Genomic DNA, 17,854 nt, shown 5'->3' with positions numbered 1-17,854 from the left:
AGTAACAGGTTAATTAACCTACTACAAATAATAGGTAAAAAAAATTTCATAAAAATCTTTTATACAATAATATATGCAGGTTTTTCACGCTCCTATAAAATTACTTGAAATTACTTAAGCGTTGTTGTTTGCGAAGCGACGATATGTAAACTTGTGTATTTTGACGGTGGAATAAGAAGAATTTTAATTTAAGCAAAAACACAATTATTGCATTGTTCAAATAAGTAAGATAAATCTTACTTAGTTTTACGATTAAATTGTTCCTTATGCAACCAAAATTTATTTAAAAAATGTAAAAGTATTTTTGGAAAGTTATTATATTTATGAGGTCCACCTGTTCCATTTTGCTTTAAAGTGCATTTTGATATGTACTTTATTTGTTACATACATGACGTTTACTAACTGTGGCCATGGTTAACAGGTTGCTACATTGAGGAACACACGCAACGTTTGGGAAATAATTTGAAAAACTTTACTAATACTTTAATTGAAACTTCTTAAAACTAGTTTCTTGTAACGTGGCCACCAGAACCACAGAGCGTTAACCCTCGTCTTCCGAACGTCATAAGAAGGCCTTTCTGCTGGTGGTAAAGCTATGAAAAATACTCAAGTTTTGATACATGTTATTCTAATTATTTTGCTATTTTCCTTCACATTCGTCTGGAAAAAAGACAATATGTCAATTGGCAAATGAAAATAAAGTATCTAATCGACCGATCTACAATGAACAGCAAGTTGTTCTAAAACCATAATAGTCAACAAATATTGTCAAATAATTTCCCAAACAAGACATATTATTAAGGGTTATACAAACTCCCAGGAATATCAGAAGGTCTTAACTATTCTAGCAAGATTGAGGCACTCAAATTTGATAGATTTTGTCTTGTCTACATAGACCGTGAACCAGCAATAGTGAGCTTTACGTCATCGACACAAAGGAGTTTCTTAATCTCTAACTATGCTTTCTGAAATGGAAGTTCATGTCAGAAGTCCTCTAGGTTGGTGATGTAAGTTCTGTTTTTGCAGGCTCAAAGGCAATTGTTGATGTAGATGTCAATTTTCAACATACAGGGGTCTGGTTCTCAAACCATGCAGAGTTAGGGTCACTATCTCAGAAAAATATTTATGAGCAGTATGTACTTTTAGTATACGTGTATTATATAGGGAGCTTGTATTACTCGTGTAGATGATAAATATATTAAAAAATGAAGCATTTACATACCAACTGCAGAATCCAATGATGTTTATGTTTGAAAGCAAAACATGAAACGTTAATTTTAGTCAGAGCATGATAAATTACAATAAGATACTTTACAATTTTGAAAACTATTACGAATCTTAATGACGCTTTTAATAATTCAAGCGTATTCGACAAAACTGTTGAAAATAAATATGAAGAGGAAAATAAAATTATTTCGTAATTAATGATAGTGGGTTGAAAGATAAACTAATTAGAAATCTAACACTCATCTAACAGATCCTGCCTAACACAACATTGACAAATTAAATCGAAAGAAATTCATAAAATAAAAGAGAAAAGGCGAGAATAAAACACGCGAGAGAATAAAACCACAATATAACACCATCAAACCTTAATATACGTTGAAGTTAAGAGTACAGTATGTGAAATTCACGTTTTGAAAATTAAAAAGTAAAATTTTGATGAGAAAAGGACGAAACGTACATAAACAGTACAACTATTATAGTTAATCTACCAGTATTAAATTTAATATCTCCTACAAGTCGTACAAGTCAAGTCATACAATCTACTACTTACGTATGTTTATCAAGCGGCAAAAGTATACAAACTGACCCTCTGTATATAAATCTGGTATTTTTTTTATAATAAAATATCTATCATCCTATCTGTGTGTATTTTTTCATGATAAAAATAAAGATCATAGATAAATAAATTAAGTTAAAATATTGTTTTACTGTACTCTTAACATAACTGCATCTATCCAATTTCTAACATCAAGTTCACTACCTTAGCAAATTTATAAGTTAAACGCGCTGTATACCTTGATCCGTATTAGAGCGTTCTGCCGCTGCGCATGCGGCTCTCCACTCTTGTAGTTCAGGACTTGGAATCAGTCCGGCCGAGCCGCCGGCGGCGTCTTTACGAGCTTGCCACCAGTGAGAGTCATCTTTGCTAATGATCTGTAAAATTATAATAAAAAATTAAGTAAATCGATTTTGTTAAATATGTTTAAAAAGAAGGTCAAATTGGGGAGTGGGTGAAAAATCGGCACCAAGAATTATGAACACACCTGTAGAATATCTCCAGTATTGAAAGCGATACCAGCTTGAGCACACGGTATCAGCTCGTCTTCCAGAGGGTCATAGTCAAATTGTGCCCTCACGAAGATCTGCAAACACATTGCTCGTTGACAACAACAATTACACTTCGACATGTAACAAAGAATCGATTTGTAGGAAACATTTACAATGATTTAAATGTACACGTATGTAAAGGAGTCGATGTGAGTAAAGTTAATGAAGGGAATTATCATAACGAAAATATAAATAAAAATAAAAATGGCAACGTGTGAAATGATGTGATAGTATAAAGCGATGATAAAGAACAACAAGCGCACAGAAACGTAGGAGTTTGTAGGGACGCGCAGCCATGCCCGGGTGATAGTATACAACACAACATAAATCTAATATAACATAAACCTCCAACATAAATTGGCCAACATAAAGTAGCAACCGGACTTCTCGCTACTTACTAGAACGGGCGAAGGCTTTATCCGGAAAAGCTAGTTAGAACAAAAAACAAAGTTTTAATTTTTCTGCTTTTATTTACGAATACCAATCAGTTTAGTTTGATGCTTTTAAGACAAGCATTTTTGACTAATTTATGTGCGCTTGTCGACTTTTAAAATATTTACTTATGATTCAGTTTTTATTTAGTGTCTTGTTATTTATTTTAATTAGAAAGCAAGCCTTGTTCATACATTTCTACGTTTAAAGAAACTAATGTGTTAATTAATATTAATTTATGTTTCATTCTTTTAGTATTAGCACATTTCTTTAAGATAGTTGATTAGCAGCTAATTTTACAGGAACTAAGATACCGTAACATTGCACTATTCAACAATTTAAGGTCCTATTAAAAAGAAAAAGTATTATTTTGAAATGTATGCAATAAATAAAATAAAATATTTACCTCGCAGGGCGGCGGCGCTGACCGGTACGAAGGAACTATTTTAAAAGTCACAGAGCCGCGGGCCTCGCGCTGTAAATTGAGATATTTTCTACATAATATAAAGTCCAATGAAATCAACTGAAACACATACACGAATTAGTCGTTTAGCAGTAACTATGAAGACCCCTCTCAATTACGAAAAGTACTAAATATTCCAAAACTGTTTGCTCTAAATCCTTCAGAACGACATTTAAGCTTCGTAGAGCGAGCGTGCGAATATAGCGCCAGTAGCGGCCATCAATGATGCATGAAGTGTGCGTATGACTCAATCCGGAACGAGTGCGTCGCGTCGGAGAGCTAAGATTTTCCTTAGCGCTACACCACGTAGATGTACGTACTTATTTTTATGATACACATGAAAAGTAAGTTTCATACCAGCATCCTTTGCAGTTGCGCGACAGATTGGTTGGCAACGGGCGTGCCGTTGATTTCGCGAATCTCGTCGCCCACGTGCAGCGTGGCCTGCCGATGGATCATTCCGCCGTGCATGATGCGGGCCACGATGCATCGCCCGTCGTCCGCTATCTTAAGGGTTATGCCCTGAAGATACAATTTAAGTAATAAGTAAAACAAATAATAGGTTCATGTAAAGTAGAAAGAGGCCTGGCTGAAGAAGTAATATCTTCTAATAGATGTTAGAGCTTCTTGTGAAAGAGTTCGGCCGAGCGGTAATGTGATCATTACTGCGTTTCGGTTTGGAACGGTAAGGGTGCTAGTGAAATTACAGGCTAGTCAACTTGTGTCTCAGGGTGACAGGCGTAGTGGCAGTGCCCGCCTAATCTTTGCGATTTTAAGTCTGAGTGGCACTGCAACGGTTACAGATAGGCGTGTCGCTTTCCACCAGACGCGCACGACTTGCTAGTCCCGTCACAATAATTCGTCGTAAAAATTGCTTGTTGATAATTGTAAATAGTTTACGCAACTTACACAGCATTTAAATTTGCAGTTTGTAAAAAGTCCGCTTGTATAGCTAACCTTTGTCTAAGTGTACTATCAGAGTAGTCGATGGCGCTTTCGCCAACAGAAATTTATGAAAAGAGTTTCCAGAAGCATTGCTATAAAGTGATACATCATAATATATAAATCAGTAAAAATTGGAGCATTCGCGTGGAATGAATATTTCACCAGAGTCAGCTAATCTGTCTAACAATGAAAAGCCTATAGTGTGTATCATAAAAACGTGTGTGAAATCCTAAGAGGATGGAAAAAAATAAAAGAAAGAAGCTGTCCTAACTACGGAATGAACGTGCATACCTAAACAAAAATTGAACGGACAAATGGCGGATTTCTTTAGTGTCGTACCATAATCTATCGATAAGTCATTATCGACATGCAAACATTTAATTAAAGTAGATCAATATTCCATTTGGGAATATTTTAGGTTATATGGGAATATCACATGAAATTTTGAATCTATTGTTTTGCGTTTAAAAGTACTTAAATATTACGAAAAGTGAATTTGCACAGAAAAAAATAATATTTGTAATTTGAGAGTATATAAAAAAGAGAAAACTTTGAAATATAAATCCTATACTTTCCAACCTCAAGATTCATATTTTTGTAGAGAAATTTTTAACCAGATTCCGAATAGTGTAAGTTTTTTTGTATTTATGGATTGGTATAGAATTAATATCAGTGACTGATTTAAGTGAATCTTTAATACTTTCATTTAATTTTGGAAATAAATGAGAGTAGTAATATTATCAATAATAACATTTATTTTATTTGCTTAAAACATAGCATAACAGGAGATGTAACAAGAGACAGTGTTAGCATAAACATGTTTCGCATATATTAAATAGCATGCAAATGTCTGATTATACAATGCCAATTGACTACTATTGGCCGAGCCCCTTTGGTTTGTGCAGAAAAATCGACACTTTTTTGAAGTGAGACAAGTAGTCACGATCGACTGCGAGTTGTGACAAGCTACGTCAAACGAGCTCTATACACGTTAGCGCTCGCCTTCACTCAGTCAGCTAGGCGAGTGACACCGAACGATGGTAGGGCAAGGCGAATAATAGGCTGTGTATGTTGGTATTGGCCTTCACCCGGCAACGTTAGACCAACATGGTCTTTATATTGCTGGCTTTATAAAATAAGAATTTTTAGTAGTTAGAGTTGTCAGTGGGAAAAAATTGAAAACGAGTAGATAATTTTGTTTTCAGGAACTGAGAATGCCTAGTAAATGAGTCTTGTTTAATCTAAATTAAATATAAAATTATTTACCAATAAACCTAATGATGGTATAGCATTATCATGTAATGTAGTTACATTCAAAGTTATGTTAAAATTTGACTCTTCAAAATGAAGCGAATAAATGAAGATGGTCTTTGATTCAATGTTTATATTCAGCACTATTATACGGCGGTATGATTTCCAACCATTCTTTTTTCCTTTTGATTTGTAGGTAAACTTGAAATAGTAAATAAAAACAATAAAAACCACGTAGTGAATTATTTTAATAACAGAATACCGATAGGCTTTTGTGTGATTTATAGACAGAAAATTAGCACGTGTCTGAACAATGTTACATTCGGTCGATCTTCGCTTTTTCAAATGCCACATCCCGTAATGCTGCGGCGACGAATTTTTATTAATATTTAATTGTTCTCACTGTCAACATTTTTGTCCATTTTATTACAATACATGCGAATAATTCAATAAAACACTTCGAAAAACATTTGTTTTGACATTTGATGTACTCCCCTTTGAGAATCGTATCATGTACCTCATGTACTGCGAAATGGACACGGTTGGCATTTGACGTTACGTATTTTCGATTCCCGTGTTTGACACCGACCAATGTAGTGCTATCTCTTTTGGCTTAAGACGGCACGCAAGAGTTAAACAAAGGCAATAACATGTTTATGTTTTCAACATCGAAATGCATCATATATATATATAACGTTTGATTTATATATGTCAACATAACATGTTCTTTAGTTTCCATAGTCTAAGGTGAAATTCAGTGTCACCTATAGTCTGTCTTTTTGGAAGGCGGAGTAAAGTGAAAGTTCATTGCGCAAAAGTGTTGCCCGTTTGCGAGCAGCTAGTGATTGCAGTCGATAAATATTCTATCGACTATAGACTGAATATTTACGCTTATGGAATAAATAGTCGAACTTGTTTCATTTGAATCATCCTCGATCCGTTATTCATCCAATTATTGAGCATAAGTTGATTTGAATTGTCAATTTTTGTAAGTTCATATATACATACACTGTATTTAGAACTATGTTTATGAAAAATACCAAGAGAAGAAATATTTCAAAGTTTTTCACTTTAATTCAATATATAGTCAAATCCGGCTGTTCTTGTTAAAATGTATATGAATAAAAATTTATCTCGACACTAGTAGGCCAACTGTCAAAATAATAATAAAGAAGGCAATAACGCAATTAGTAATCATTAGAACGTCGTAACATTCACAATTCAGTCACTTTTAGCAAAATTTTATCTTCTTTCACAATCTATCGACAAAACTATCGACAAAAACTACATAACATATTTAAAATTTTATGAAAACTGGCAATCCTACAAATGTCATTTTACTCCGTCTTCAAAAAAGACAGACTATAGTTGAATATTAAAGCAAGGAATATATTATTAATTTAATACGAAGTTGCCGTAAAAACAAATCCTAATTTTAATATTAAACATTTGTGATGAAAGCTACTAATTTTATTTATTTACACATACATTTGTGTATTTGTGGTTTAGGACCCACGAGAATTCTAATATGGGTCGTTGATTTCAAAGGTTCATCAAACATTTATTAAGGCGTTAATTTCGGCCTATGCTTTACTCCAAATTCGTTTATCGAATGCTATTTAGATTAATAATTTAATAATTTAACAATTTATGGTAAATGATGAAACGAATCGTTTTTTAATTATTGGTAAAATGTGGTGACAACAACCACTTATATAATTTTAATATAAAATTCAGAACGCGAATTTGTTATTGGTTTAAAACAAATTACGATAGCGATACGGATCAGCGTGGCGGACTATGGCCTAAACCCTCGCCTGAGAAAAGGCCCGTGTCCAGCAGTGGGGCGTAGAAATGGGTTGATGATGATGACGATGTGCGTGATAGCCCATAAAAAATAAAGATTTTCAGGACCATGTAACGAGAAAATAAAATAAAATGTAATACGTATGGCGCACTATAAGTTTCCGGAATGAATAAGAAAAAAATACTATAAATGGTAAGAATTGAATTTTCCGGAAACTTATAGTGCGCTCTATGTAATACAAAAGGGATTACGACTAAACCTTGGGAACATCTCGGTCCATAATAAAGTAACCCAGGTAATAAGCTAAAAAAATGAGATTATTATGAAAATTTTAAAATTTAAAATATTGTATAGGATCCCTGCAGCAGTACCAATGCCAACATAGAGGTTGCAAAAACAACTATTTGTCTCTTTTAATAGCGAATTAATTATGTCAAGAACCACACATATTTTTCTTAAACTCAAACTCGTACATAATAATAATAAAGTGTGTAATACAAGAGTGTAAAATAAATAATTCTAATTATTATTATTATAACAAAAGCGCGAACTACAACGTTATAAGACGACTTACCATAGGTTCGTCGGTGTTCTTCTGGAACTGCACGAGGCGAACCCTGGTCACGTTCTCGAATTCGGGCTCGGTGTCCTCCTCGTCTTCGGGCGGGGCCGGTGTGCGCCCATTGACCGGCGGCGGCGAAGCTCGAAGGGACTCCTCGCCGTATACTTCGCGGGCGACCACATCGTGAGCCTGTAGTAGGGCCTGCAACAACATAATGAAGTCAATCGATCGATTATCACTGATCACAGGTTTCTGACGATATAACTGTTTATTTTTCTCCCGATATAAGTAAGAACAAAAATTGTAACTAGTATTAGTATAAATGAGCAAGTAACCAAGTAAATTTAAAATTGTGGTTACCACTTTTTACACCCATTGCGTCGTTAAGGTAGCCAGGTACTATTAAAAAAGTAAATCACATGCAACATTCATTTGGTAAACATGTTCCTGAGAAAAGTATAGGAATCAAAGGACATGACGTCATTTTATATAATTGAGATGTTCCAGCAGTTTTTTTGTATTAGCCTACGGGGTACAACCAAAGCGAAAAAGTCCGCATACTGTTCATTACTTACGTAGTTACGTATTGGTATATTCCAAACTTTTGTTCAAGTAACATCTGGACTAGGAAGAATTAAGTTATAATTTCTTGCGCATACATTTACATTACATATGTATAAGACATATTGAACTCACTAAAACCTAAGAACCAAATGTAAAACGGTCATTTGGTTGTGGCACTTAAGGCGAGTCACCGAGGGAGACGCGGGGAAAAACTATTTTGCTAGATCAAATGGATTAGGTATTTATTATTAAATAACGATCTTATAAAAAATATCCGATACACCTGAGGATATTGACTAAATAATGTGCTAATTCGTTACACGATAGGATTGCCGAAAATATCGGCAACAACGGGAGATACCGGGGAGCCCATTGCTATACCGTCAATTTGTAGGTAGAATTCATTATTCCACAATAGATAGCCTGATGTTAGGCAGTGTTCTAATAATTCTGCATATTCAATGGACATATTATGTTCCCTCAGCTTTCTACGTACAATTTCAATGCAGTCTTTTACTGGTAGGTTGGTAAACAGCGACTGAACATCAAAACTGGCCATGGTGTCATCATCAGTTAACCGTAGATCTTTGATTCCACTGATGAACTGGTATGAATCCTTCACATGTGTAGAAGTGTTCCCTCTCAATGGTGACAGTACCTTTGACATGTGTTGAGCCAGTTTGTAGGTTGGTGTGTCAATCTGGTTAACTATGGGACGGATGGGATGATAACTATGGGATTGAACTTAATAAAAATTCATTCCATAAAATAATTTGTAAAACTTAATATAGCGTAAATTGGAATGTTTTCTTTGTAAAATTAAAAATAAGGTATTTAATTAATAACTATTGTAACTACAGTGAAAAAATAGGGTGGTTTGCGTCAATATTAGACATAACTGGTTGAAGACTGTACCACCTCAGTCAACCGTGATCATGGGACCTGTAAAGGGCCTGAAACGTCGGTTTGTTCGAAAAAACAAATATACGCGATTTAAATCCGGAAAAATAATTTCATTTCCTAAAATATGTAATTTTCCACTATATTATTTACTATATAATTTTCATATAGAGATATTTCTTTTTAAATACTACAGAGAACCTGCTATATTTTGGTTTTCATCTGAAGCCATATTATTGAGTTCTTAGGTTTTCGCGATTGTTACACATAGGGAAATGAAACTATTTTTCCGGATTTAAATCGCGTACATTTGTTTTTGTTTTTTTTTCAAACAAACCAACGTTATGGGCCCTTTACGGGTCCCATGGTCATGGTTGGTTTGTTTTAAAAAAACAAATATACGCGATTTAATTCCGGAAAAATAGATTCATTTCCTATGAAGACAGTTAGTTACTAAATTCACATTTATCTTAAAACTTGAAAATTACCCTGCGGTTAACGACTCACCGTGCCCCCCTCTACCCCGTCAGTCGCCATCGGGCGCTTGTCAACGCAGTAATGTGAGCATCATTGCTTTGCGGTTTTGAAGGGTAAGAGTGCCGGTGAAATTACAGGCACATGAGACTTGTCAACTTATGTCTTAGGGTGGCAGTACTGCCCTGAGATCTTTGCGATTTAAAGCTTTGGATGGCACTTCAACTGCTTTGAAAAGGCGTGTCGCTTACCACCAGGCGCATTTGTTTGTCTTGTTACTTCGTATCATAAAAAAATATATTTATTAAATGTGGACTATTTCAAATTATTATGAGAACTGTACTCTTTGTCTATTGGTCGGATTTATACACACGCACATTCCACGATAAACCACGCGCACACGCTCTGGGACGTTGCGATGTACTAACCCATATTTCAATCAAGTATAACAGACGTGGTTTTCCCAAAGAATTATAAATTGCAGATCTTACTTGTTTTGGTAGACAGCGCACAATATTGCGTAGGGATGCTACAAACGGTGACAATTTGGAAAGAACATAATCTATTTGAGTGTGCTCGAACGGTTAAGTAAGGTTGAAGGTCTTTTTCACTGCTGGGGATGAAGCGAGTAGGCAGGCACATCTACAAGTTTGTTGTACCTATTCTGTGACAAACAAAATGTTTATAGAGGAACGCTTTTTCAATAAAAATACCGTCGTGTGTCGGTTCGATAGTTTCATATTCTAAGCAAGTAGGTTGCCAACTCTCAGATGACCCGTTTGATTTTTCAATTGAGAGCACGACATTCAAGCAAGCATTGACACGAATTTTGCGATTGTCGACATCTCTCGACATGAATTTATTGATTTTTAGAAATACACGTTGCCTAGGTATAACTGCGTCAGAATTTACACGCGCTCACTTTATAGAAGGAAGATACATTAGCGCTGCGCGAAAAGCGGATGGTTTTGATATTCGACTAGTTATTAATTACTAATCCTGTTATTCGAATAACAAATTAGTAACCTACTAATTTTAGTATTCGAATGATCTGAAAGATCATTCATTACTAATTTAAGTTATTATTTATTAACTGCCTCAGTGGCCGAACGGTTACCAAGCCGGACAGTCACGCAGAGGTCCCAGACTCGATTCCCGGGCCAGGAGAAATACTTGTATGGCCTATATTTATTTATCTACTGAGTTTGCGTGTAATTTATGGTTGTCTATGTGTGTGTTCATGGCACCCGCAACATAGTGTGAAGCTATGTTGAGTGTGTGCGTTATTTATTTATTTAATTATAGTTTTACTAATCCATATATTCATAGAGCATTTATGCCTAGCCTATCTGACATATCGTCGCCTTACTTTCTCAAACTCGTATGTTAAAGCACAAAGTTACTGAAATGCAAAAAATGGATTGTATATACAAATTTTGCACGCTGATTTCACATTACGATTTCTTCATATTACTGGCTTTTACCTATTCTTAAAGTAATGCATCCAAATTAACACCCTCGATAAGAAATTTAAAATATAAAGAAAGTTTTGCCATCTCCTGAATAATGACTCTTTATAAGATACGTGCTTGCGAAATTAAGGCATCGATATGGTAAATACGTGGACAGAGATATATTGATATGATGGTAAATGATTTGATAGGTTTGAGTTCCGAGTAGTTCCAACGTAATAATCATTCGACTCGTGCACTCGACTAAATGGCAGGCGCGTTCGGTACCGGTAATCATCAATCAATGCCCATTCGAATGATTAGTATTAGTAACATTCAAAATCGCACATCATTAAGTTCATCCTTCTATGAAAAGAGCGCTTACAAAGCATATGAAGTGACAAACTTAGAGCATCAAAACGTTCCGTGAATTGGTGCAATTGCCTAAAGAACTTTTTGGTAATTTTTATCAATAATCCTCGGTATTGTAGTTTAAATTAAAAACTTCAAATAGAAACAAAGAGGGAATCTACGGACCCTGTTCATAAATCCCCTAACGGATTGGCGCATTACTGAATATTGCGGCAAAATTCACTAGAGCATACTTTCAATACGAAAGCTAAACGCCAACGTTCGATATTTGTTTGTATACAGATCAACAGTGAAACGGAAAATCGACCCTAATTGGCTTCTTCGTAACTTTTATAAACAGAAATCTCGGATTTTACCAAGTTAATTAGTTAAGTTGGAGTAGGTTTTAAAATTTGTTTGCTAAGCACAAAAATATTGTTTCTATGCTTTCTTTTCCAAACATTGTTAAATAAATTCTATGAATAAACAATTAAGGCTTTTATCTGCTTCAAATCAATTACGGAATTCACCAAAGTCAGAAATGCCTTTGACTACAAATTCTGTTTGTTTTGGATTTAATTTATTTGAATTTCTAACGCTGTAACAAATGCGTTAGTATAAATTCTTGACATTCTTTTAAGTAATTACATCGTTTTGGGAAAATAGAACAACCATAGGTTGTGATTCAATTACACAATCGAAAAGTCATTCATCGCAACGATTTGTACTCGATTTGTATCGTATCGTACATATTGACTACCTGCAAACTAACATAGTGTATTGGTACGTATTTAACTAAACACACTACCAGCAACATTTCCAATACGTGTCAACTTTAGTCAGCTTCTACAACCAAAGCTGTTGTTTATTAATCGACAAAACATGATTTTCATAATACTTAATCCTTTCATCTCTTTAATTTTGTGGATGGATACTCTGAATAAAAAAAAAGGTATAATTAATTTAATTTGAAAGAAACATTTGGTTTCATTCAAACGAAGTGACGCAAGAGGAATTGGAACTCAGTTGAATTGCAAAACGGGCAAAGTAGTTCCAATATTTGTAATGTAAATAAAGTATTTTTTATGCTATTCAAATACAAATTATTAACAGGGCACAAAGGCTAAAATACTTGTACGCAACATTAGTCTTCTTTTCCATATAATTTTCAACGCCGTATTCGTGCGACACGTAAGGTAAGTTAGGCGTAGAAAAAAGATTCATTCTCTTGATTCCGTGTAATGGTACCTCATGTCAAACGAAATTGATCGCAGTTGACAAATATTTACTTCACTATGCGGGGTAGATAGTTCGCTATTGGTGCATAGACATGTTTTGCAGAGTCGTATATTTCGTAAAAAATCACAATATTCTATATTGAAGTACGCAAGCTTACAATATAACGAAGTCATAACAGTACATTTTCTAATCTTCGGATTGAACCACTATCGTAACTGACAGCTAATATCCGGCATTGCGGTCAGCCACAAATCCACAATACGTGTTTGATGTAGACGATATGGATATGAACTCTATGTTTCCGAAATGAGCTCCAATATGCGACCGCCAACCCATTAATATCCACGTAAGTTGGGACTCGAAAACGAACAAGCAGCTTCTAGGCGAACGTGTACCATGTCCACTACTTCAATTTACATCGAGTGAGATTGTGATAAGTTTCCAACTCCAATTCGCATTGGGCCAACGTAGCTGACAATGGCTTACAACATGTAAATTAGAAAGAAAAAGTTAAAATACGCAATGTTGACAGATATTTTTTGGTAAAAATATCTGTCAGTCGTAAATATCTGTGTGTCTGTGGTAAATATCTCACGTAGTCGATCAGACATTACACATGCGTCCACATATTGTATAAACAAATCCCAACTAATTATATTTCAAAATTAACTTTGCAGCCAGACAGCAACCATGTCACCAAACCAAATGATATTTATTGGTAAATAGTTCTAATTCTGACCACATACATGTCCCATTCTAATATACACACATAACGGTAATTAAAACTTTTGAAATTCGACAATAATGACGGTAGGCAATCTATAATACCACGAGTGCGGACAAGATAGTTTAATTCTATCAAAATACATTGCCGTATCATGCAATTCCCGCTGCAGGAGATAATTTCTCTAAGGACAACGCTCCATTCGTATGGAAATGTGTTCGCTTGTAACATGCTAAGGCTACGGCTAGAGATATACCGCTGGCAACAGTGGAAATAGGGACGAAATGCTGAAGGTAGTTGGTGCACGTGCACTTGGAAAGGCAACTTTTGTATTAGTATAGGAGTATGATCATGAATTAGAAATGAAATGCGAGTTTGTGTATATGTATTATAAATAAAATAAATAAATTTATCACAGAAAAATATTTTAAACAAAGAACGAACGCCTCAATTTCATGTATAATAAATGGCGCGTGCGACCCCCGATGATCAACTCGAGTGCACCGCGAGATTATGCGAATGTGTGCGTCCATGCATAGCGCGCGCGGCGTTCATACATACAAGCCGCGCAGCTACATTTGTTTACAGTTGACTTATATTATGGCAATATGGTATATATTACCAATACAATCACGTCAGCAAATGTTTTGTTTACAAATACCAAAACAACTATATTTATTTGTCTTTACAAAAATAATCATAGCACAAAAATTTAAGTATTCATATTATACCTATGATCTTTATCGTGGTTAACATAGGAAGGACCGCTAACAGCGATCTCCTTTTAATGTGATGTGCAAAAGGTACATCATATATCTTTATCACTAGCAAATATAAGCTTTATACACCAGGCTTGTACGCTTTCGACGTAATTCGAGACCACACCCTAAAAGCGATGTGTTGGGTAGACTTGCATGAGTTTGTTTGCACAAAACATCGCTAAGCCTTAGCTAGCGCTAATGTGTTTTTGGTAGCATCGAGCCTAGTGCGGCTTAGAAGATTTAGCATCCATGCACAAGCCGTGGTATTATGCTTTACACTGAAAGGATAGTTGAATAGGGAGAGTGTGCGATCTTTCCATAAAGGATATACACGTGAGATTAAAGTTGAAACATTTGATTAAAGTTTGTTTCGATTTAAAACAAAAGTAATGTACGATATTCCTCTAACAGTTATTCCATTTACAACGGAACCGGGTCTGGATATTTAGCAGAAAATGCTATATGTGATCGAATGAAAAACGTGGACGGAAAATCAAGTAGAAATAGTGACGTGTTAGTTTTCGAACTGAGATTATATATCCTACAAGATTACGGTTAAAACGCGACATGCGATCGGTACACTTGTGCACGAAAGTGCTCGTGAAACTTTAAATCTTTTTAGCTTTTCAATCGATCTATTTATTGAATTTTTCAAACATAGATCGGTTTAGAAAAACATAAACTGGAATGTGTAAATCTCGGTAAGAACATCCCTAGTTAAGAGTTACGCATTGGAGTATGTAACACGTTCGAGTATGTCGTACAGTACATATTCATAGTATGTAAAACATTTCAGATTAATGTACTTAAGTAAAGACTTTTTCAATGCAAGGATAACATGAAACATTGCAAGTCGTAGGTACCTGAAAACAAATAAAGAGGCACATTAAACTGGTAGTCGATTGTACGTAATGTACACCTGGCAGCATGTACTCTGGTTACTATACGTTACATAAATCTGTTCTATAGAAAACAGTATGGAACAAATTTTTAAAGGTATAGAAAAAGGAATCAACATATTTGAAATCTTTGGAGCGTGCAATCTGGTCGTCGTTGCATGCGTAGCAGCCGACATTTGGGCGAATACGGTCGAATTTTATGCACGCGAAGTTATTTTTCGAATGGACGGAACCATTCAGAGACACGAAAATACGAAACTATTGAACCATGTGACGCTCGGTGGAGTTCACGGAACATATCTGAATTTTTAGAGCATACTTTTTTATTTCAGTTATCTTGTAAGAATTTTCTTGCACGTTAGCAATTACGAGAAGTTGCAGATTCCATACTTATTTAAATTTATTTTCCTTTCCATTTTATAAATGTTATATTGCAACCAATACCTATGGCACTACGCGAAGACCTGGAAAAATTTTCTATTTAGATCACGGAGGTAAAATATAAAATGGTGCTTACTACGTTTGTAGCATCATAATAAAATCGTTAATATTATAATATTTTATGATTTCACTATACTAGTACTAAATATTTATATTCGTAATAATAGTAAATAAAATAATAGTATGAATAGAAACGATGGAGATATTGAGAATTGTGACATTGGAACAGTGACAAATTCATTGGATAATGTGACACATTAAACTCTCTCATTTTTAACTGACTTCAAAAAAGGAGGTTTTCAATTCAACTGTATGTTTTTTTTGTATGTATGTTACGCGATATGTCTAACTAAAGCATTTGAGAATAGATTTTGATGATTTTTTTTTGTTGGAAAGAGGTTACCTCAGTATCGATCCCATTTAAGTTTGATGAAAATATTTCAAGTGTAAGGGTGGCTAACTAGGGGACGAGTCCGGTTTCGCGCACTTTCTGGTAACCGATATCAATAAAACTTGGCAAATAGATGTAATTCCACGAACCTTTGAGGTTCGTTTTTTAGTACTCTGTACTGACATTTATTTACTAACATTTTTCACAAAATGTTAATGTAGAATACAAAAAAATCTTTTCAAGAATATGATACAGAAATAAGAATATGACTATATTTGTTCTATCATGACATGAGTAAACATTTCAAAAGGAAAAGGGGAATATACCTACACTACAGCTTTTACTTTTGTCACTATAAATTCTCGTACGTTCTAAACACTGAAAGGACCTAAGAAACTAAAGAACTACGAAAAGTCTATTTAAAATATCATGTGTTAAAAACAGCTCTAGTTTCCTAACCATTTCACGCAACGACGATGAAGCAACGAAAACGATAGCACCTAAAAGTGCTATTTCTCTTCATTAATGGCCCTTACAACTTCTGAAAAATACTCTTGTAGAAGTAACGTGAGATTACAAGTACAGCCGTTGGAGATATTTTTGTCATCGATTTTTATTTGACCATCACTTTATGTGCTATATTGTTAATCCTCGTTGTAATTAGTACGTTGTTTTACCAACGTATGATTCAAGCAACAACAGTGGGAAAACAGTTGTAACTATTTTTACTTAGGAAGTGCTTATACGAAACTTAGGAAATGAAGCTATTTTTCCGGATTTAAATCGCGTATATTTGTTTTTTCAAACAAACCGACGTTTCGGGCCCTTTACAGGTCCCATGGTCACGGTTGACATTTCCTATATGTAACAATCGCGAAAACCTAAAAACTCGATACATATACGAAACTTGTTGAGTATGCCTCAGCCTGTGCGATACTTTATTAAATGATATCCTTTCAAGGACATGTTTAGTACATAAAAGTCAAACATTTACAATAGGGAAGCTTTTATTCGGGTTTTGAAATAGTATAAAAGTGGGTTGGTTTCATATATTGAACGTGTACGTAAAATGATAACATATGCTATATATTTAAGTGCCTCAGCATTGTAATTTTGATGATATAAATATAGAAGAAGGAATATTTATTTATATGTATGTCATGTCCAACTTCATTTTCCAGATAAGTGAAGCATGAAATACGATGTTTATTTTTGTTATATTTTTTACTTTTCTTAACAAAAGTAGAAAATTTGTAGACAATCGTAAGTTATACCCAATAGATGACAGTGTTACCACGATTGTTGGTAATCCTGTTACATAATATTACGATAGCGGACGGGCACATAATCCGTGCAACAATCGTGTAGCCCTCCTCAGGAATGCAATATTCCCGTTCGGTTGCAGGAACTGGAGCGAAATGTCAAGTTTGCACTACACCGATGAGTCCGTTTAAATGAGAAACCGGGAACAACATGCGAAAATGAAACATCAGGAACTACTGGTGAAGCATATGTTCCTAGTTGTGAGAGCTTTTGTTCCGTTCTGAAAATTTGTTAGAAAGTTGTACACAATATACGCGCATCTACCTATCTCCCAGTAGAGCAGGCACAACAAGGAGCAGTTATACATTTCAGAAGTACGGATGACACTAACCCAGATTTCAAATGAACTTGTTAACAGTGACTTGGACGACTCATCAAGTTATCATAATCAAAATGAACTCGATTACTGTTTAGAGGAAACAGGATTGAAAAATATGAGTCCGCCGTGAACAAAATTGATAAATGATTAAAAGAGGAAGCGTTTAAAATTCAAGTCGTTTACATAACCGGGGAAATTGATTAGAGCCCTTTTACATTCAGGG

General features: G+C 34.8%; 1 protein-coding gene across 8 annotated transcripts in view; it reads right to left on the bottom strand.

Moving 5' to 3' along the window:
* LOC113229249 (peripheral plasma membrane protein CASK) overlaps positions 1-17,854 on the bottom strand; it is a 362,788-nt gene that overhangs the window by 12,113 nt on the left and 332,821 nt on the right. For 2 of the 8 annotated variants that reach the window (XM_026462773.1, XM_026462779.1), the window contains 7 exons: positions 7,807-7,995; positions 3,587-3,751; positions 3,173-3,241; positions 2,733-2,762; positions 2,271-2,369; positions 2,022-2,160; positions 1,223-1,225 (listed from right to left, as the gene is read on the bottom strand). In XM_026462773.1, the coding sequence (XP_026318558.1) occupies positions 1,223-1,225; positions 2,022-2,160; positions 2,271-2,369; positions 2,733-2,762; positions 3,173-3,241; positions 3,587-3,751; positions 7,807-7,995 (694 nt within the window). The remainder of the gene's footprint in view (positions 1-1,222; positions 1,226-2,021; positions 2,161-2,270; positions 2,370-2,732; positions 2,763-3,172; positions 3,242-3,586; positions 3,752-7,806; positions 7,996-17,854) is intronic. The other 6 variants (XM_026462774.1, XM_026462778.1, XM_026462777.1 and 3 more) reach the window with 4 other exon arrangements.

Source organism: Hyposmocoma kahamanoa, unplaced genomic scaffold (genome assembly GCF_003589595.1).
Source record: "Hyposmocoma kahamanoa isolate Upper Pololo Valley unplaced genomic scaffold, ASM358959v1 296, whole genome shotgun sequence".
Classification (NCBI taxonomy): Eukaryota; Metazoa; Arthropoda; class Insecta; order Lepidoptera; family Cosmopterigidae; genus Hyposmocoma; species Hyposmocoma kahamanoa.
The sequence above is the reverse complement of the archived record's forward strand: the minus strand, read 5'-3'. Positions and strand labels throughout refer to the sequence as shown.